We start from the raw sequence: 21,339 nt of genomic DNA, 5'->3' as shown, positions 1-21,339 counted from the left end.
TCAATAAAACAGCCTGGATTTTTTTTTTTGTAAAAGGTCTCATTTATTTGATACAAAAAGTTATGGTTAATTCTAAAATCAGTGGTGTATTACATCAAAAAAGAAATTTTTAAAGTTAATGAACTTGGTTTTGATATTTGTATTCTAAAATGGTTATTATAAAAAGCCTCTGCCATGGGCAAAACAAGACAAAGGCTACAGATGCAAGGCTTTGGTGCCTTTCAGTCCAGTACTTGCATCCAACTCTATTGAAATAAATTCTGAAGAAAATAGTACAATTTTTTTTTTTTTTTTTTAAAAAAAAGGTATTATAAAAAGGGAGGGAAGTTATTTTGGCAGTTCTTCAATGATGATTCGGGAGACTGAATTCCATCCAGTAGAAGCATCTCCCCGTGGATAATCTGAGCAAGTCCCAACCCAGATGGCAATATCCACCAAGCCAGCATTGATCCCTTCGCACAGACCTTCCACTGGTTAAAGACAAAAATCAGGTTACCTCAGCAGGCACAGTCCCTTTGTATGTCACAACTGAAGGTGGACACGAGTACTTAAGAACAGCAGTTCGTTTCAAGCTTGTACTATTTTGTAAATGTGAACAGTTTTTAGAATTCTAGAACAATTTCAGAAATAAAAACTACTACATAGAGATGTGGCAACATCAGTTACAGCCATGCAGTGCTTCTGACATGCTGCTGCTCGACACTCATTGCAATGCCTGAAGCAATCCACACAATCCACAGGGTAGCTAAATGGGAGGTATACCTGCAGCTTTAAATACCCAAATTTACACACTGGGAGCTGGAATATGGCTCCATACCCTTCCAGCCATCTTTCTAGCAGTGATGGGAGGGGGTGGGGGCACAGCCATACCTGGTTTACAGCTAAGCCCTGTAGAGGTGATTGCTACCCTGTAAGCTTTTCCACTCCTAATTCACTCCTCCTCTGTAAAGTTCCACTCCTGATGCCCCACTAGCACCACTGGTTGGAGGTTGGGTAATGAAGATCAGTCAGCTTTACCCCTATGCTGAAGAAATCCTATGATAGCTCTAGACATTAGATTTCATGTAGTCATGTGGTACAGGGAGGAAAATGGAGAAAGAGCACAGACTTTGCATTCCCTTTTCCTAGTGTCACATCCTTTCATGTTAAATGACTTCACTAATTTGCCTCAGTTTAGCAAATGAATAATTGCTCCTAGGTATTTCACTTTGGAGGTACTTTTGTGCCCCACCTGAAATCAGAGTAGAAATTGCAGGAGGAGCAAGTCTCATTTTGTGCACAGATAATGTGCAAATACCGGTATTTTAAGCCAGGATGACACTGTCTACTTGGCAGTAAGGCTGTTTCTCCATAGGCTAATAATGCACAGAATGTCTCTGTATTCATGTTGTAGCAGAGATCAGTAGAACTGTCTGGATAGAAGTGTTTTCCATTTCTTAATCTCTGGATATAAATACCATGAAAAATAGCACAGCCATAAAGTACCACTTAATAAATGATTATAATTCTGTTACTATCAATAGTCAACTCTGAGGCAGAAGAGTAAGAGGAAAAAGTGTTAGCTGGCCACTCTTCTGCCTCCTGTTTCAGTCCTCTGACCTTGTGAGGCAGATGGCACTCTCTGCCTTTGGTAACTGCTGCTGCTTTCCATCTCTGCTCTCCCGGCGTGCATACCTGAAGAAGTTCGGTGTATGTTAATAGTAGAATTCAGCTCCGGGCTTCCCTGGTCTAGGTAAATGATGGCTTCAATAGGAAGTGGCCCAGCACACTCTGCCCCATTGAAAGTGAAGTACCAGCGCTGGCAGCAGGCGTTCCTGCACTTGAGCCGCAGTGACCCGCTGAAGAGCACGCGCAGAGCGCTGTTCGACCGCATCTTGGTAAAGGTACACTCCTGACGGGAGACAAAACGCTTTGGGACAAACCTCTGGGCTTGAACCTATTCATTTTCTATGTATTTATATTTAGGACACATATTTAGGAATATATTTATTTCAAAATGCTTTGGCTATTCTCTTTAGTCCTCTCTGGGAAAAAAAAACAAAATGTGAGCCTGGCAAATGCCATATGGTGCAAAGATGCAAATCAGAACAGCACGTGCTAGATGGTAAAGCAGAAATGGATTATGGAAATTCTTAACTTTATTTAGATAACACCTGCTGTTAAGTTGGTAGCCTAGTTACCTTCTGGGATTTATGTAAAGGGGTATAAGCTCTCTCAAAGCTGCACTCAAGCCACAGAATCACACAATCATAAGGATTGGAAGGGACCTCTGAAGATCATCTAGTCCAATCCCCAAATCCTTGCATGACAAGACAGCAGTTTCTGTCTCTGCTACCAGAAATCCTGGAGTTAACAATTATCACAAGGCTTTTGAGTGGTTTATACCCTGATAAAAGCTCCACAACTGAAAAATTAGTATTTTCAGGTTTTTAAGTGGCTGTCTTCAAAATGTTGGATATCATGGGGAAAAAAAAGTCTACTAAAAAAGTTGATTCTCCCTCTAGCCACAGCACAGCAACTAAATTGTGTAACCACTCCAGGCTTTGCTTCATAGCTGGGATTGAGGAGGGATTTTTTCTAGGCTTGCACCAATGTGTTTGAAAGTTTTACAGCCAGGGCTTCAGTGGAGGACAGACTGTCAGTCTGGGTGACATTGGCAATTCTGCTCCTGAGCAATGCTGATCCTTTGCAGTGGCATCCTGCAACTGAGTTTCAGTGAACAACCACTTTGAAGCAAGAGTTATAAAGACAGGTACAATTAACAGATTAAAGATGTACAGATTAAACAGATTAAAAAGATGTACAGATTAAACAGAAGAGTTATAAAGTTGTACAATTAACAGATTAAAGATGTACCATTTCAATCCTAAAGATCCTCCTTAGGACTGAAATGGTAAAAACCTTGCCCTGTTTTGGGCAAGCCAGAGGTACTTTTTTGGTATTGTGACTTTCAGCCTTACAGTTACAGATCTGGTCTTCTAAATGTACTCTTACACCAGCCACAAAATTCTTCTGAAACCCTATTACAGAAATGAAACAGGCACATAGCTGAAACACAGCTGAGAGGAACCTGAAGTCACTAAACCTTTGAGAAGGTCACCCTCGCATGCAGAAAAAGGCCCCAGCAGGAAACCTGTATGGTTGGTGCTGCCCAGCTGACAGAGGCAGGCCAGAGGCTGCTGTGGTTGGTGCAGCAGCTCCGGGCAGAGCTGACTTACCGCGATCTTCCCAAGGTCGATGCCGTAATTTAACGCACTCCACGAACACTGCTTGAAGTTGGGTGTCCAGGACTCCTCGACGCTCTCCCGCATGCACTCGCCCTTCTCCCCTTTCAGCCCATCCCGTCCTGGGATCCCAGGTGTCCCAGGGATCCCATTGGCTCCTGGGTTTCCATCCCGTCCAGGAACGCCACTGGGGCCTTGTAAGCACATGCCATTATACTGAAACACAGAACAGATCTTGCTGCTTCCATCCCTTAACTCCAAGGGTAACCAAGTCACAAACACAAATGAATAACAACAAAACACAAAACCCCTGCTGTGCCACAAGTTAATGGGCTATTTCTGCATCTCTGAGAAAATGGTTCCACAGAAGAAAAAAAAAAGGAAGAGTAGATTTTGAAAGATAAGCAGTGCCAGCAGAATTTGCTGTAAAATAAGATGCCATTTTTTAAATGAAAAGATACATAAATCCTAGAATTAAAAATTTACCTAGTCCAAGAATTAAAACCTGTTGGAAAACCTCAGAAGAGTCAAAACATTTCAATACAGAAACAAAAAAAAGAAGTCACATTAGTAGTTACTTTCTCCTAACCCACCATTACTTGTATAACTGTGAAGAAAATTTTCCGTTTCATAGAGAGGAAAGGTTAACACCACTCTTCTTCTGTCACTGCTCCTCTGGGACAGAACCACATCATGATAATCAAGCCCAAGTCAGACTCCAGAATGCACACGGATGGTGATATGGACATGGGAAGCTGCACCCTGGAATAAATCTGAACCCAGGAACCCTGTTTGTAACAGTGGGAAGGCACACATGGGAGGATGGCACACTAATATCCTTGCTAACATCACAATATTAGGAAAGGTCAAATGTTGCTCTTCCAAACTCCATGTTAACACACTTTCACTTTATGAGACTTGGGATTTCCTGCCTTGGAGAGGAGGTTTGTGAAGCCCAGAGGTCCTTCCCCCGGCAGCCTGAGTGCCGGGATGTGGGAGGAACACTGGTGTCAGATGTTGAGCAGGAACCTGCAGGGGCTGGCCATGGCTTTTACTTCATATTCTCTTTCCCATCTGATGACTGACTGCTTCCTCCAGTCTTCATCCCAAATCCTCACAGATAGCTATATTCCGCTCTTCCACTTTCTCACATTTTTTCATCTTCATCTATTTTAAACCACCGAATCCCCACCTGTTCCAAAAAGAAACAGTGCTGTAACTATTCCCCCTCATGCCAGCCATGCCCCTGCCTGCACTGCAGGAGCTGTAAACTACAGCCTCTGCCCTCTCTCCTTTGTCAGACTGGTGACTTTTCTTCACTGAGGCTGTGCCTTTTCACAGGCTCTGGTGCAAAAGCCAGCATACCCATCGCAGGCTTAGCTGGAGCCACTCCAAAAATAAAATCAGTGATTAGATGGAGAGGTCTAGTAAGAAGTAAAATGAGGGTTCGACTACTGGTTTGCTAGCTTTCCCTTACTACCTTCACCACAGGAAACACTGCTGGCTAAAGGCGGTGGAAGTATTAGAATATTTTAATGAAGAAAGCCATGTTTTAGAAAAGTTAGCTGAAGAGAAGATTGGTTGGCAAAACACACACCAACCCAGGAGAACAATGCAAGGACATTTCTATTTCACACAGCACCAGTTATCTGGTTTGCTGTTGCTTTCCCACTGGAGTCTATTTGAAACAGTGACTGGCTCTGGCTTTTACATGTGGTTACTCACCACGGAAATCCTGAATGTGGAAATAGGCAAGAGCTGGGGGCAGGCCAAAGCTCTAGCCTATTGCCCCCCATCCCCAGAGACACTAAGAGGGGCTGGCCTGCCTTCACAGAGGAGCTGCTACCCACAGCCAGACAGGGAGAGGACCTCAGCCATGGCACATCCCAAAAAATAAAAGGGAGCACAAGAATTATCTGGGCTTTGGGCTCCACTCCAAATAAAATTGTCTGTCTTGCCAAATCAAGTCTTTTCATGATTTCTTAAGCTAGAAATGCATAAAACGTATTTTAAACATCCACTGAAGGCAGGATCCCCCCTCGGTCCTGCCTTCACTCTGCCCTGGCAAGGCTTTTGCTGAAGCAGTCTGTACAGCTGGGCTGTGCACGAGTCAGCTGCCACTGATTTACCTGCACTTCGTTGCTCACTCTGTTGCACCCAAAAAGCACCGAGCAATTTCAAAGAAATGAGGGAGCCTAAAATACTGCTCCAACAGAAAGTGTAAATTCATCCATGTGTACAGACCCCTTATTCTCAATGCAATTCAATTTCCACAATAAAAGTGAAAAGGCAATGAAGAAGTGAAAGGGAAGGAGCTTTGCTATCAGTGGTGCTTCCAGCACATCACTTTGGGCAATCTCTATGACGATCATGGAAGGAATGACCATACCACTGGTTTTCTATAGAAGGGGAACGGCAGTCCAGCAGCTCACACATTACCTTCACATCTGCTTTCTACATTCCAAGGAGTGGAAAATTTCCCTCCTGTCATGTATCCCTGAGATGGGATAGTCCCAATGCTTTCAGGTTTCTAGTAGCAATGGAATTACAAACAGTGGTGTGCAGTCCCTGCCGCTAGAGGGAATAATGCATTCATGCGACTCCAAGGAAAAGTGGGTTCGGTAAGCATGCAGATAGTTTTCAGATTATCTGCTGAAGAGCAGACTTTTTTTTTTTATCTTATGTACTTCTTTCATTACTGTTTATGCACTAGCCTTTTAGGAGCTAAACAACAGTTAACTGCTTATGTTGGAAGGAACTAAACAGCATTTACGACTTATGTTGGAAGGGCTCTCAGGTTTCGGGGTTGCCCCTGCGGTGCGCTGAGCGCAGGAACCAGCCCAGGGCGCTGCCTCGGGTCCCGCCGCGATGTCCCCCCGGCACCGGGCACGGCGGGGAGTGGGGGCTCCGCCGGCTCCGGCCGCCACCCCCGACCCTGGCCCGATGGGGAAAACACTAAAACACACACCAGGCCGCCGAATCCCTGAGGTTTCTGTCGAAGGCCGTCCAGTCCCTTCTCAGCAATTTCCTGATTCAGCACAACAAGGGCGTAATTAACTGAACCACGAGAGATGCCCAGCAGCGCGGGAGCGGCGCTGCCCTGCCTGCAGCGGCCGCGAGGTTTTCCGAAAGCCCCTGATTTATCGATTTTTTTCACATCTTTACAATAAAAAAGCGGCGGCAAGGCCCCTCCAGCCGCCCCCCGCCCGCACGGCTCCCCCAACACCCCCGCCCGCCCCGCTCCCGGCCCCTGGTCCCCGACCCCGCTCCCGGCCCCGCCGCTCTCACCACGTCCACCACCTCCCGCTGGCGGAGCGCCTTCTGCTTCCCCTTGGGGCTCTCGGAGCCGCCGTGCGGCGGGGCCGCCGCCAGCAGCAGCGCCAGCAGCAGCAGCAGCGGCGGGGCGGCGGCGGCCGGGGCGCGGGGCATCGTGCGGGGAGGCGCCGGGGCCGGGGATGCGCCGGGGCCGGGGCCGGGGATGCGCCGGGGCCGGCTGCAGCAGGAGCCCGGGTCCGCCGCTCTGGGCGGCAGCGCGGGGATAAATGAGCCTTTCAGAGCGCGCAGCCCGAGCTCCCTCCCCGGGGAGGCCGGGAATTTCCATCCTGTAACCGAGCGAGACGGCCGGGCAGAGCCACCCCCCCGCAGCCATTGGCACGGGGCCGGGGGCTCCCGCCCCCTCGGCCCGGCCCCGCCGAGCTTTCCCCGGGCGATGGAGCCCCCGGCCGCGCCGCGCCGAGCCGAGCCGAGCGGCAGCAGCGCTGCGGGCCCCTCCCGGCTCTCCCGCAGCCCCTCCCGGCTCTCCCGCAGCCCCAGGCAGTTCGCTTCCACGTTTTCAGGTGTTCGCTCGGCAGTCGGTAACTCCTTTCCGATGAAGGAGCTGCTGTCTCGGCAAGAAACCGCCTAACGCCACAACGGGATCCTGATGCACCGTGAGGGGAAACTGTGATAAAACATCAGCTGGACATCAATCACAGACTTAATTTTAACAGAAGTCAAGGTAAGGACACAAAATCCTTCTGAACAATAGGGGATTTTGGACTTTTTCGAAAACATTGCCAGACTGAACTTTGTCAATTTAGTAACAGAAGAAAAGCTCTTGGCTACTCATCTCATTCTGCTTTCATTTAAAATCGTACTTTACTTCTCATCATTCTAGAAATGAAAGCACTATAAAATAAAGGATGTGCTATATCCTTAATAATTCAAAATAAAAGTAACAGATGTTTGAGAGGTAGCTTCTGTATACTGCAAACTTCGTGGGATTTGTAGAGGTGGAGTTTCCAGAAGGGCAAGATAAGCTTCAACATTTTTTTTTCTGAAGTATTTAACAAAACCACACATTTCTCCTGCAGGAAAGAATGCTACAAGAAGTTGAGTCATTCAAATAGGCTGCACAGAACCACAGAAGACTGAACCCCTACATGTGGCTCTGCACTTTAAGCCACTCCTGCCTTTCTTCCCTTTCCATGTCTGTACTGGTGGAACAATAGCAGTGAAGTGAGATTTACAGCACAGGTCAGTCACACTGCTGTCATCAACCCCGTCACTCGCTGTCCTGAGAACTGGGACTGATGTCAGCCACATTGCTGAGGTGAGGGCTCCTACCTTGTGAAGAAGGGCAGCATTACACCTTGCCAACTTCAAAAAACAGCTGGTAAATAATAATGGTTCCCTAAACCAGTTGGGAAAATTTATGGAATTATGTAAATCCTTAATTGTAATATTGCTTTGGTGACAGCCTCAGTCAGCATCCACAAACACAGGCAGAAGCTTCATTGAGCAATTGTGAGTGCTGTCAGCAACCCCTGCTGCCTCTGGCCCGGGCTGATGGCAATACTGTGAAGGTGGTGATGTTTGATTTCTGTGTCACCTGCATGTTCACACAGGCATCCTTACCAAGGGCTGGGGATCCTCAGCATCAACACAGGCTGTTGCTAAGGTGTGTCCCTTCACAGGGTGCCAAACTTTTGCATTACAGAATTAATTTCCTCAGGCAAGGTGCAGCAGATGTAGCACACAGTGCAGCAGCACTAAGGCAACCAGGATTTTAGAGAACAAAATTTGCATGGACATTCATGATTATTTCCCCACCTGGCTTTGGTCACCATTAATTTGAGTGTGGATTAGAAGCTTTGAAGTTCCAAACGGCTTTGCCAGAGGAAGAAAACTTCAGAGCACTGTAAGAGAAGGTCTTAGCAAATAATGGTGGGACATCTGCTTTGAGCTCTGGTGAGTGCCTTGTGCAGTTCCTAGCACTCATTTGACTTGCAGTGTGCATTTCCATCTGGAAAACAGAAATGTCAACATCCTCCTTAACCTGCTTCAGTTCAAGCAAGCTTTGCCATCTGTTAGGCTTATGTTCTGTGGGCTTCTGATATATTTAAATGGTTCTGAGGGCACCAACCACTGCTGAATGCTGGTAAGATACTCAAACTGAATCAGAACTACTGACGTACTTTGCCTTAACTATTTTGCAGCTAAAAGGAGCTGTGGTAATAAAATTGCCTGAGCATCCACTGACCACGATCCATATTACATCAATTAGTGATTCCTTCCTTTTATCCATACTGCCATATGATATAGGCTTTATCTTTTATATGTGGCCTCACAAACATATCAGCAAACATTACTAGTTGCTACATCCACCACGTAAATGTCACTGAAATCTCTCAGATGGCCAGTCTGCTCCTGCACAGCCTGGGCAGGCTCACACAAGGTCACCGTGGCACAGTCAGTGCGTCTTGCACTGCAGATGCTCATATGATGAGGCTGATGCCATGAGTGCAGTCTCTCTGCTGCAGCTTGAGCTGCTTCCCCCCCTCACATAGCCTCTCAGCATCCCAAAAATCCAGACACACAAGTCTGGAGAGGAGGATGTTCCCATACACACATCTTTCCATTCACCTCAGCCATAACATGCTTAAATTCAAGAGTCTGCCCGTGGGGTCATTGGGTCTCTCTGCCTTTCCTGTGCAAACAATTCCAGTTTATGAATACTGTTTGTTAGCACACTGTTTTGAATTCAACCAGTAAATAATTGTTATTCAATTCAATGGTTATTCAATCCTTAGTCTTTACAGCATGAAATAACTGTAGGGAACCGGAAACACCAGACTTAGGTGTCTAAATATTACAGAAAGCTCAAGGCTGAGGATCCTGAGACAAAAGAGGCCCAGTAAGGTAAGTGCCAAGGCCTGGACTTTTCATCTGCCTTTAACTCTTACTGCTTTATACATTTCCCTGTTCTGGGGATGTCTTGGGGTTTTGACTTTTGCTGGCAGCCTGATCTCTGCATTGCTTTGGAGAGCATGTTATTATACACCAGGGTAACAGCAGAGCGCTCAAAGTTAGCACTGCAGTGCTCAGCATCACAACGCTCAGCACCGTTGCTGATCTGCCCTTGGTGCTCTTAATTGTGGGGCTCATAATTTAGATCTTGTTCCCTTTATTACTGATATTTTAGGGTGACTTGTAAGTTGGTGTAAAAGGCTGAGATCAGGGAAAACTTTGAGTTTTTCAAATGGCTCTTTGCAGGCTGCTGGTCTGATCAAGGAGACAAAGAGCTGTCTGTACTGCTGTAGAAGAAAACCAAACTAAGAGCTCTCGGGTAATTTATTACAGATTTAAGAAATGGATTCCAACTTCTTCCACAAAAAAACCCTTTGGAATTGCATAAAAATGAATGGGATTTTGGCCTTAGTCCCTTCTAAGACCTCTTAATTTAAATATATGATTCATATAGCATGTGTAATATTAAAAAAAAATCCAAAAATCTCTCCCTCTCTTTTATTGCTTTACTAGCACACATATACCTATTTTTAAAAAGTCTTCCAGTAGCTTCTACATAAAATGATCAAAGCATTACAGCCACAGCAGTGCTTTGCAGGTACATATATTAACATTTGAATCTTAAAATCTTATTTGGGGCATGTGCTCACCCTTCTGCAGAAGAGGATTCCTGTGTTCATATACAGGAGGACAGCATTTTATGAGTGTGAGGAAAAAAATATCCTAGAGTTAAGTGTTAATTCTTCACTTCTGAATAAGCTCACGTCAGTTCTTAATGTTACTATAGGAAATGTATTTTTACACAATAGAAAACATGAGAGAATCAATACTTTTTATTCCTCATATTAATTATGTTTTCTATGGAGATAAATCTTTAACATTGTCTCTGACAATTCAAGAGCAAGACATAGATACCAGTGAAAACTTATGGAAACAGTTTCTTCCACTGCCTGCTGCAGTTCCAGGCAGATCTGGTTTTTTCTGTCCAAGCCATCAGCTGATTTATAGTTGCATTTCCCCATAGCTGTGTTTTTACAATAATAATGATGACACTGAATATTTTAAACTAAACACTATTCACAAACAGTCAGAGAGAGATAAACTTTAATAAAACTATTTGGGAGAACTGTCTGCTTCACTGATAAAGAATAACTCTGGACACCCAGATAATTCCGTAGTGTAAACTTAATGATGAAAAGCCCATACAGTTTCTATTGACTGCTGGTTGCAAATTTCTGGTCTGTACCTCTGCAAGTCTGCACCCAAGAGCAGCTGGCACAATCCCAGCTGCAGTCATGGAAACATTTGGGTCTGCAGGGGGATCCGGAGCACATCTGAAGCAGGTCCACTTAGATTGGGTTGTTCAAGGACTTGCAGAATGGGAAAATTATTTCAGTCCAGTTTTAAATTAAATTCACTGGGTGTCCAGTGAATCATCATGTGCAAGGGGAGAGCTGAGTCTCAGGAGGAACATTTGCTCATTAGAGTGGCTGCGAATTAGTCAGTGGTAGAAAAATCACTTGGCTACCTCACGAAACCTCAGTGAATAGAAAGGCTTATACAGAACTGAAAAGTTAACTTTCCTTAAATCCTGTGCTAATAAATGGTTATTAGGATGTGAAATACAGTGCTCCATTCAGATAGGAAGGCTTCTTCCAATGAAGGGCACAATCTGTGTTTTTCTACACCATTCATCAAATGCATTGCCAGAAGTTTGTACTTCCAGTTTTGGAAAGTAGTGCCTCAAATTAGTGATAATCCCGAAATTAAAGGAATAGACTTGAACTCTGAAATGTTCTCTTTTATTTGTGTCCAGTGAGGCCTTTGAAAAGGAGTTCCTCAGGATAAGCAAGCTCTGAGCAGGGCTGAGGCAGTGCTCTGTAGCCCTTCAAGGTGGCTTACAGAAACAGATGCCTATAGCCACCATAACAGGCACATACAAAATGCACAGAAGCCTATGGATGCAAGAAGGTTTGATCAAAGAAACAAACTAATCAGCCCAGTTGCACAAAACTCAGGAGACAGACAAGCAGAGTCACAACAACGACAGATGGGAACGTGTGTGATTGCTGCAGCTCTGCTTCTTGGATGTAGTGGTGGAGCTTGAAGCCCGTGGCATTCCTGTGACCTGGCTCCTCACACCCACACTGACCTCAGTGAAAAAGTCCCATGCCTTGAGGCAAGCAGGGCTGTGGAGCTTCTGGGCAGCACCCCCAGCATCTGCTCACAGATGACTCACAGTCACTGAAATGGCAGTGGATGGACTGGGGCTGCTGGGTCAGGCACAGTGAGGTTTACAAGTGGTTCAGTGGGGTCATCCTTTAGCCCTGAGGATACTTCCACAGGTAAACTCTTGCATTAAAATTGTTTTATGTGCGTATATAGGAATCCTGTTTGACTTGCATCAACAACTGACTTGTGCAATGGCACTGGGAAGGATCAAGCACGCGAATCCCTGGCTCATGTGGAGATTGTATTCGGCCAGAATAGCAAAAGACCCACCAGGTTCCTGTGAAGGAAAATGTGGTTTTGAGCCCTCTTTAAGTTATATTTTTAGAGCAGGTGCTCATCTAACCATGCTTTTGTGAGCATAACTTAGTGTGGTTTCCTTGTAACTTTGCTGTAATTACAGGATCTCTTGATTGATTAAAGATCTTATTTATGAGTTCATAATTTCCCATTGTCAAGTAGAGGAACTTTCAGGATGTGTGCCCTAAAAATGCTGTTGAGGTTCTATTCATTTAAAAGGAAAAGTCCTCCCTCCTTTTTTTTTTGTGTTTGTGTGCTTTCTTGGGTTTTCCTGCTGGTTTGGTGACTGTCCAATTCTCTCCATATGGAATTTCCTCACAACTATCAGCATCTTTCGGTGTCTTTCTCAGGATAATCTTGCCTACTAAAAGTTTAAGAAAAATTTTAAGAAAAATAAATTAATTTCCATGGTGAGTCCTGACTTCAGCCAGCCCAACACATTCGCATTTCATCCACTCACTGGCACATCACACCTGTCAGTGCCATGTCTCCACATTCCACAGAATGACACGTGTCTGGATTATTTATCCCTGTAGTGCATCCACTTGTTCTTTACTTGGAAGTCTGGATCACAACCATGCCTGTAGGAATCTGGAAGGAGAGCAAGTCCCATATAGGACTGTGTTCAAAGGGCAACATCGGTGACTCAAACCCAGTGCCAAGGAACATATTCAGCTGTTTCAGCTTCCTCAAGGCCTCCATCTTCAATCATTCAAGAATTACATGCACTCTCGGATAGTAGGTATGATACTACCAGAATTGGGTCTGGAGAGAATGCTTTTTAGATAGCTTAAGCCTTCAACTAATAACTAATTTACTAGTAATTTCTTGTGATCCAGTTTCATGTGGTAAGGTAGAACATCAGGAAGATAAACTGGGACATACATTGTTATCTTAGTCCTTCATACATGACCAGCGTTGAGCATCCTTTTTCCTGTTAAGACCGCTTTGGTGGCCATGTCTAATCATCCCACACTCACCCCTCTGGCAAACCTACTCAACGGCAATAAATGTTTTCTTGCTATTTCTCTTCACCTTCTATGGAAAAAAAAGAGTCCTAAAATACCTTTCCCCTTAAAATACCTGATGTTCTCTCATGACTACGCTGCTGTACCTGAGTGTGCTCTCTGGGAGGGAGGTCAGTACCCCTCCACATCACCTCTGCCCAGTGCCAAGTCCCTGTTTAGCACTGCCCTTCCACAAAAAATGCTTTCTTCCAAACAGCAGGAACTATTCCCCTCTCCAGCTCCTGTCTCTGCTAAGAAACAAGCTGTGACCTATTTAATGAATGTAGATCATTTGTTTAAAGACCTCATTGGCCATTACTTTATTTCGACTAATAAAACCCGAAATAAAGCAAACTTTTATTTTACAGTTTGTTTCAGTGATCAAAGTTGAAACGCAGGGAATGAACATTAACAAAGAGCTTGGATATAAATGTCCTGGCATGTTTCAGTCTTTTAATCATACTTTTAATCTCAAGTGCTTTTTAATAGGAAGTAAAATCCAGTTAATAAACAGAAGTGGATTTCATAGATGTACATCAGAAAAACATTCTGAGCTCTACTTCTAGGTATACAAAGCAGAATGCTCATGAACACATGGTATAAGCTGCTTTAATTAAACTCTAGTCCATTAAAAAAAACAAGTATGATACCTGTAAAGGCATGAAAGAATCAGTGCAAAAAAAGGTAACGTGCAGGAAATAACATTTATACTCACGAGACTCTGAAATACCTTTGGTGCCAGCCATCCCAATTACTGCAAATACCACTGGTTAGTACTGTCAGTGAGCTTGACCAGTGAATGCAGGCAGAGAGCAGCCAGATGCCTTCAAAGACTGGTCCAACAAGTGGCCAGTGTGAAGGGAAGGATGCAGCATTTCTCCTTTGATGTGCAGCCTTTTGAAACAGCATGTTGAGACTGGGTGGTCAAACTTCACAGCAAAACAGGATTCCTCATCCTCTTCAGCTACTGCATTTTTCAGTGTTTTGCAGAATGCTGAACTTATTTTTATTAAAGAAGTTCAACTCTTCTTTTTTTTTTTATTTTGCTTCTGAATTTCAACTGTATTTGACTGTTTAAACCAAATATATTCTGTATCCTGTAAGGAAAAAGGAGCTACAGTTCTCTGTAAATCAGTTGAACAGTTGTCAAAGAAAATAGTGTGATACTTCAGCTTGTTAATGCTCCATCACTGAATTGTTGGGGTTTTTAATTTAAATAAACAGAAGGATTTAAAGAGGTTTTAAATACTGCAGGTATTTTTCTTCTTCTCTACTAAGAGCACTTTTTAAATGTTACAAACATTATTCTGTTTATAGTTTAAAACGTAAACAATTTATTTTTTCAAATATGTGCATAGATTTACACTCTAGGCAAAGTCTACTCTGGTTTTCACTAAACACATTTAGCAAAATGGAACAGTAAAATACAGTATAAACAACATGTACCATAAAAGTACCATATTGGTAATTTCAGGTGCTGTTTATTTCACAAATCAAGTATTATTTGATATGCTAAATTCATCTTGTCCTTTAAAAGATTTTATATGCAACCTGAAAACTCAGTGCAATGCATAATTTGAAGTGATTTATGACAGCTCTGTTCAGAGAAAGACTATTTGGTACACATAATTCCAGGTCTGGAGAAGCTGTCAGTATCCTATATTCTAGCTTCTTGCAAACAGTGGCACCAAACAAAAGTGGCACCAAACAAGACTAAAATGGCAGTATCAATGTAAATAGCTGGATTTACAGTACATCTTCCAGAAGATTGCCAGCCTCCATTAAACAACTTCGGCTGATGGAAATGTCCCAGGGAGAAGTTATTCTCACAGGTTCAGAACAGCCCTTTTAACATGAATGGTTTATTTTAACTTCATCCAGATAACAAGAGGAAAGCAAATAAATAAATACCTTTGGTTAGAGAAACTGTTTATGAGATTCTGCACTGCCCCTCAAGATAAGGCAGGCAGTCTTCCAGGCCCTGACTCATCTCTGTGCCCCTTTTCTTTCAGATTCTTTCCTCTCATCACTGTTGTGAGCATTCAAACAGCACTTTAACTTTCCATTTACTGCCTGGGTTCTTTGTGGTTAAAGCACCCAGAGAGGTCACAGCCTCTTTGGCTGTAAGGATCACCCTGGGATTTCAGAGTCTGTTTTTCCTGGTAGAGCTGCCCTGCAACACACAAAGCACTACAGTCTCAATCTACCACTGATGCATTTCACTGCCACTCAATGTTTTGATTATTGCTTCGTATTTCACACTTCTTTGATATTTTATCTATTTTTACGTCCACAGTAATTGCTATAACTTCAAAATGACTTTGCATTTATCTTTTTAGAGCAGTTACCACAAAAGCAATTTTTTTTCAGAAATTCCTAAAAAGAGGGAATAACATTAAAAAATTAAAAATCAATATTTTAAGAAAGTGGCAGCATGAGCAGTATGGAAATACATATTCTACATAATCTAAAGGAGGTCTTTAGAGGTCATGAAAGAAAAAATGCTGTAAACATTAGATGAAAGAACTTGTTCAAGTTCCTCACTCCTTCATAAGTCTGTATTCATGTGAACAATTCCCAACATTGTTCTGTCTCAGTTTCTCGCACAGGAGGAATAAAAACATTGCAATACTTATTAACTCACACAGCCCTACTAAAAATACTTGTGTTTTAGGTGCAAAAATACTACAGCAGTAGGTAGAGCAACAAACATGCCACATCTAGTTATTAAGAAATATCCACTCAGAAGCTCTTACTATACAACAGCGTATTTTATTACTAACAAATACAGTAATAACAAAAGTACTGAACATGTGTATAAAGTTACCCGGTTACAAACAGAACTAGAAAAATGAAGGGTATTTAGTCTGCCTTTTCACAGAAGATTTTTCATATCTTTCTTACTCTCCACTCAGTAGCAAGAATTCTGTGTACTTTTAATGGGAAAATTCTAAAAGAATGAGCATACCCCATTGAAGGCAATAAATTACAAATTACTAAAATGCAGATACTGTAATATAAAGAAATTTCAGTTTTAATGCATGATGGATAAAACAAACAACTTTGGTTTATCAGAACCGTTGTTCCTGCTCATCCAGCATTTACATGTCCTTTGTACCATGCAATTTTCATTGTTCAATGCATCACCACGAATGCTGCCCCAACTCACAGTAAATTCTCTGCATAATATCGAAACATTGAGAAATACTCCTAATAGTGGTCAAATGCAAGATGCTGGACAGTCTTACAAAATGCACCGACATTCAGGTTTAGAAAACAGCAAAATCTGTCTCCAAATTATCTCAAGTAATAAATCCCACTGGCTCTTAAAAAATCTTGATGCAAATGAAGTCAGACAATGAAACTGTTACCCACATCAGCAGTATTTGCTCTTGAGAACCACCTAGCATAAGAAAGGCTATATGTATTAAGGCCTTTTTGATTTAGAGAAAATATATTGCTGTAGCATAATAGAAAATCAGGCTTTGTAGGAAAAGTATTAAGGCTGTCTTCTCAGTAAACAGACTGTTAAAGAAGTCTGCATACTTATAACTCAACAGTTATTTGCAGCAGTTATCTGCAAGATATTTCTCTATAGCATTTAAAAAAAAATGAAGTTGCTCACATAGAAACAGCATGAGAAGAGCTTTCGCTGCAGCTCAGGACAAAAGCCCAAAGTCTGTACGTCAGACTGTGCCCACCGAGCCCAGGAGTCTGAGGCATTTCCTTTGGCACCGTGCCCTGGAACACCACACCAGGAGAGGCTCCAAGAGGCATTTTTCTGAGACAGTGCTGCATTTTCTGCATCATCCCTGCAGTAGGACACATCCCTGTAACAGGACCCATCTCACCCCAAATATCAGTGCATGTTATGGATAAAGGTCCAACCCGCTTTTCTCAGAACTGCATCACGGTGGCTGATCACCAGGGCACTGCTGGCTTCAGTAACACCCTAAGGAAAGCACATGAACTTTCCCAAGTTTGTACAATACATACAAAACAGTAGTTCTAAAGATTGACCTTATGCAGTCACTTATTTACAAAATTCATTTTACTGTACAAAATAAATTGCTGTAATTCCAGATTCCCTTTCATATTCAGTGTACAAGCTACCATAAACCAGTGCTATAATTGATACAGCATGATACATAATTCAGAGAGTATTTAGAAATTTGTGTATCACTTATTTAAGTGATACTGTTGTTTAAGAGACAGTAAAAAAGAGAAAAAATTAACAAGTTTTGAAAAATATCAGAGGCAGATGGAATTTTATACCTTGAGAAGTAACAGTGCTTTCTAAGCATTATTTTAATGCAATTCATTACAAAGTGTTCTTTATATAAGGAATAATATTAGTCTCTCATACTTTTCTTACATTATTGCCATGTCCTACAGAACTTCAATTTCCATTAGTCCTGGACAGGATTAAATACAGTACATTATGGCTAAAGAAACATACATTTTTTAAGTGCAAAGCAGGATATGTGTGTTTTTTAATAAGGCACAGAATATCCATTATTTCCAGTGTAACAAAGAATTCATGTCAGTTTTATACAATGCAAATGTTCATACAAATTTTCAATCTTTCAGGGATTAGAACTGTTTCCTGAATCCAACTCTCTCCTGGTGTCTGAAGCTGAATAGACGAGTAGTGATACGGAAGGTGACTGTGAGACATCAGGTATTTGGGAACAGCTCCTTTGTAGTGAAGGAGATTCACTAAAATCATTTTTAGGAGTTATTCTGTAAGTAATGAAAAATAAAACACAGAGAGTCAATTTTAAGCACAGTTTAATTTCCATTACACTGGGAAAAAAATTGAGTAGAGAAATTGTAATGTATCTTCAGCTGAATTCTTTTCAGAAGAATGCAATACAGTTCTGTACACTTTTCCAAGCCTATGGTCACCATCGTTCTTTTTCAGACCCATCACCTCTCAAAGTGATTGCAGTGCAGTCACAGTTTTCTTGAGAGTCACTGTTCAACAAGGCAAGAATATCCTACAAGCTGAAGCTCCAGCACACAGTGCTTAAAAGGAAAAGAAGAATCCTACAAAAATACAAAACAGCCCATATGCTAAAGATACATGGCCACAGTCTGCAAGTTCTCTTGACAGCTACTGAGGGTCAGCTGCATACTGAGAGAACCCTGATTCTTCACAGAGAAGGAACAGAAAACTAACAAAAGTAGTGGTAATACATATAAACAAAGAAAAGATTGAGTTCGGGAGCCTTACCTTCCTTCAGCTACTCTCTTCATACTCTCAGCCAAGCTACTCATATGACATGTGCTATCTGCTTTGTTTCTCCTTTCCACCTGATCCATGGTCAATTTAGAACTGGGTAACATTTGATCTCCGCTGTTTTCACCTTCCTCAACTCTTCGGGCTGATGCTCCATCTGCCTCTATCTCTTTCTCAGATGTCTCTGGAGAGGTTTTAATTTCTGCCACAGTTTCTTGGCTTAAGTAATCATGATTAGTGATGGCTACTGCAGAAGTTCCATGATTTGTTGTACCACCTGTACTGGTCCCCATTGACTTTGAAATTACTTTCAGTCTGTGTGAAGTTGACTTGTAGTGCTTCTTTTTATGTTTAACTTTGGAATTGTGCCTCAAGAAAAATTCACATGATTCTTGCAGCACTCTTCGACTCTCACTGATTGGACTGAAAGGAGTACAAGCACATAACTGAACAAAGAGGATAACCTTAGCTATAATATAATAAAGACTAGTACACAAAACCCTGAAAGAACAGCAACCAATGATGCAGTCTGAGATGGATGTTAATGAACACAGGGAAAAGAATTATATGTGAAAAGAGGAGAAAAAATCATAATGGCTCCAAAGGAATTGTCTGTGGAACAAATAAATAAAGCACATGTCTACATTTTGTACTTCTGCAAATAGGTCCAATGACTAAGTAGATTAATGATCTACTAGAGAGAAAAGAAGGATTAGCTCATAAGCAGCTGCATTACTAAGTTAACTTTACATAGTCAACCTCCTTCAACTGAAGAAAGGTAAGCATTATAAAAATGACTTCATTATTTTTAAATCCTTGTAGCTAAAAGCAATTAACACCTGAAACACAAGAAAAAATTATACAGGAAATGGAAAAAGAGGGGAGAGGGAAAGGAAGCTACAAATTCACCATCGAGGAATGTAGATGTAAAATAAAAAGAGCTTAGAGACTACTGCCTTGGGAAATCCAAAGAAACAAAATTATCTAAAACCACAGTATAATTAATAAGTAACAGATAATCTGAAAAGAAATAATCAAGGCATAAAAAATAATTGAAAAAATGACAACTACAAGAAATTGAGACAAAATTTACAAGCTGTTTAAATCCATAGATACAAATTTGCTAAAATTAGATAATAAAACTGAATTCTTCTGTTTCATTAAAAAGAAAAAAAAAAAAGCAAGACTAGATTAATGCAATAAAAGTGATACTAAGGAGGGTTCAATGAATATTAATTTTAAAATAAGACAAGCCTGGCAGAGGAGAAGAGAGGATATTATTATTGCATGACAGTAAACATAGTGTCTGTACTGTGTCAAATGAAGTGGTCACAACGCATGAAAAGGACTAAACTGATGGCTGAAATTATCTTCCCTCCTTCAGCTGGAAACCAGAGATGTATTAGCCAATGCTAAAACAGCAACACACCTTCTGCTCTACAAGAGAGAAATCAGCAGAGGAAAATATTTTCTGTATTCTGAGAATGTTGTCAAAAAGTCACTGCATATGTAAAACTTCCCCAGACTCCAATGGACTTCTGCTGATGCCCAAAGCAGCATTTAGGGTCTGAGGACAATATTTTGATTACCTGAGCTATATATAAAGAAACATGTCTGAAAGCCAAATTTAGGTATACACTTTAAAAAACAGAGAAAAAAAATTTCTTACTCTCTTTTGCGGTTTCTGTTGAAGAAATTGGCCCATTCGGAACAGGTCTTTTTACTTCCCACCCAGAACACTGGAGATATGCCAACAATTAATGTTAGCAAATATTTCATCAGAAACAAAAATATTTCCGGTCTTGCTAGTGCCTTTGCCTAGAAGATACCAAAGTTTAATAAATGTAAAGAAGAAAATATACTTGTTGATTTTTTTAAATGAGGAAAACAAATTTCTCAAATGAGAGACTTTCTCCTTATGACTGTTGTTCTTTGTTGAGGCTTGTACAGCGGACAAACATCAGACATGTAGTGTCAAGTCAGATGTGGTTCAGCTGAATATACACACAGAAGAGATCTGTCAGAAGGAAATGTTTTTCTTCTAAATTGAAAGGAAAGATAATTTGGGGAGTAATAGTATTAGTAAACATGTTCTCCAGAGGTAAGTGTCAAAGATTGATCCCTTCAACTTAAAAGAAACAGCAAGTGGCTCACAGAATCACAGAATGGTTTGGGTTGGAAGGGACCTTAAAGATCATCAAGTTCCACCCCAGCTGCCACAGGCAGGGACACTTCCCAGTAGACCAGGTTGATCAAGGCCCCATCCAGCCTGGCCTTGAACACTTCCAGGGATGAGGTGTCCGTAACTTCTCTGAGAAACCTGTTTCAGTGCCTCTCCACCTTTAAAGTAAAGGATTTCTTCCTAATATCTAATCTAAACTTACTCACTTTTCAGTTCAAAGCTATTCCCCCTTGTCCTGTTACTACATGCCCTCATAGAAAGTCTCTCTTCCTCTTTCTTGTAGGCTCCCTTCAGGTACTGGAAGGATTAGTTGGGAGTTAATCTGATTAGACAGCATCTTCAAGGAGCCGCAGAGAACTACACAGTAGCTTTCTGTTTATTGCAAAATTAATCCACCTATTTGCAGAACTGTATCATAGGAGCTCAGACATTTAACTCAGTGAGAGATCATTATCTTCTGCTCTCATGCTGCAAATTTAATTTATGCTACTTGTCTCATCTGCCAGACCCATCTATGAAAGTCACTATTTTTGTTGGCCAGGTAACATTAGCTACTTCAGTTTGTTTTCATTTGGTTTTCATCTGGCAAACGTAACAAAAGTCTACAAGCCAGCTCAGGTAAGTGAAGGCCAAGCACTTTAAGCTATTCCACAATTAGCACACACTGTCTCTTATAGGGACAGATCCCATAGAGTAGATCTTTGTGCAATATTTAATGTTGCTATTTCTTCCTTCCAATGGGCTAATTAAAGGCTAAAAACACATGCTTTGTGTTATTATGCCAAGCTGTTACAGTCAAGCACTACAAAACAAGTTTCTTGATTTTTTTTTTAAAGCATAAAAGTCTTGTTTTCAAACTTGTATATT

The 21,339-nt window shown here is 41.8% G+C and overlaps 2 protein-coding genes across 4 annotated transcripts in view; both read right to left on the bottom strand.

Annotated features, from left to right (window-relative positions):
* Window positions 1-327: 327 nt before the first annotated feature.
* CTHRC1 (collagen triple helix repeat containing 1) lies at window positions 328-6,825 on the bottom strand (the record flags this gene model as incomplete). Its single annotated transcript, XM_082283244.1, is given in 5 exon segments — window positions 328-470; window positions 1,675-1,891; window positions 3,219-3,440; window positions 6,513-6,677; window positions 6,679-6,825. Coding segments are annotated over 5 exon segments (894 nt in total).
* Window positions 6,826-15,790: 8,965 nt separating this feature from the next.
* Window positions 15,791-21,339, bottom strand: part of FZD6 (frizzled class receptor 6) — a 29,440-nt gene continuing 23,891 nt past the window's right edge. For all 3 annotated transcript variants that reach the window (XM_082285325.1, XM_082285324.1, XM_082285326.1), the window contains 3 exons: window positions 19,960-20,108; window positions 18,285-18,713; window positions 15,791-17,791 (listed from right to left, as the gene is read on the bottom strand). In XM_082285325.1, coding sequence (XP_082141451.1) covers window positions 17,635-17,791; window positions 18,285-18,713; window positions 19,960-20,108 — 735 coding nt within the window. In that variant the 3' untranslated portion in view covers window positions 15,791-17,634. The remainder of the gene's footprint in view (window positions 17,792-18,284; window positions 18,714-19,959; window positions 20,109-21,339) is intronic.

Source organism: Coloeus monedula, assembly GCF_965178545.1.
Source record: "Coloeus monedula genome assembly, chromosome: 1".
NCBI lineage: Eukaryota > Metazoa > Chordata > Aves > Passeriformes > Corvidae > Coloeus > Coloeus monedula.
The sequence above is the reverse complement of the archived record's forward strand: the minus strand, read 5'-3'. Positions and strand labels throughout refer to the sequence as shown.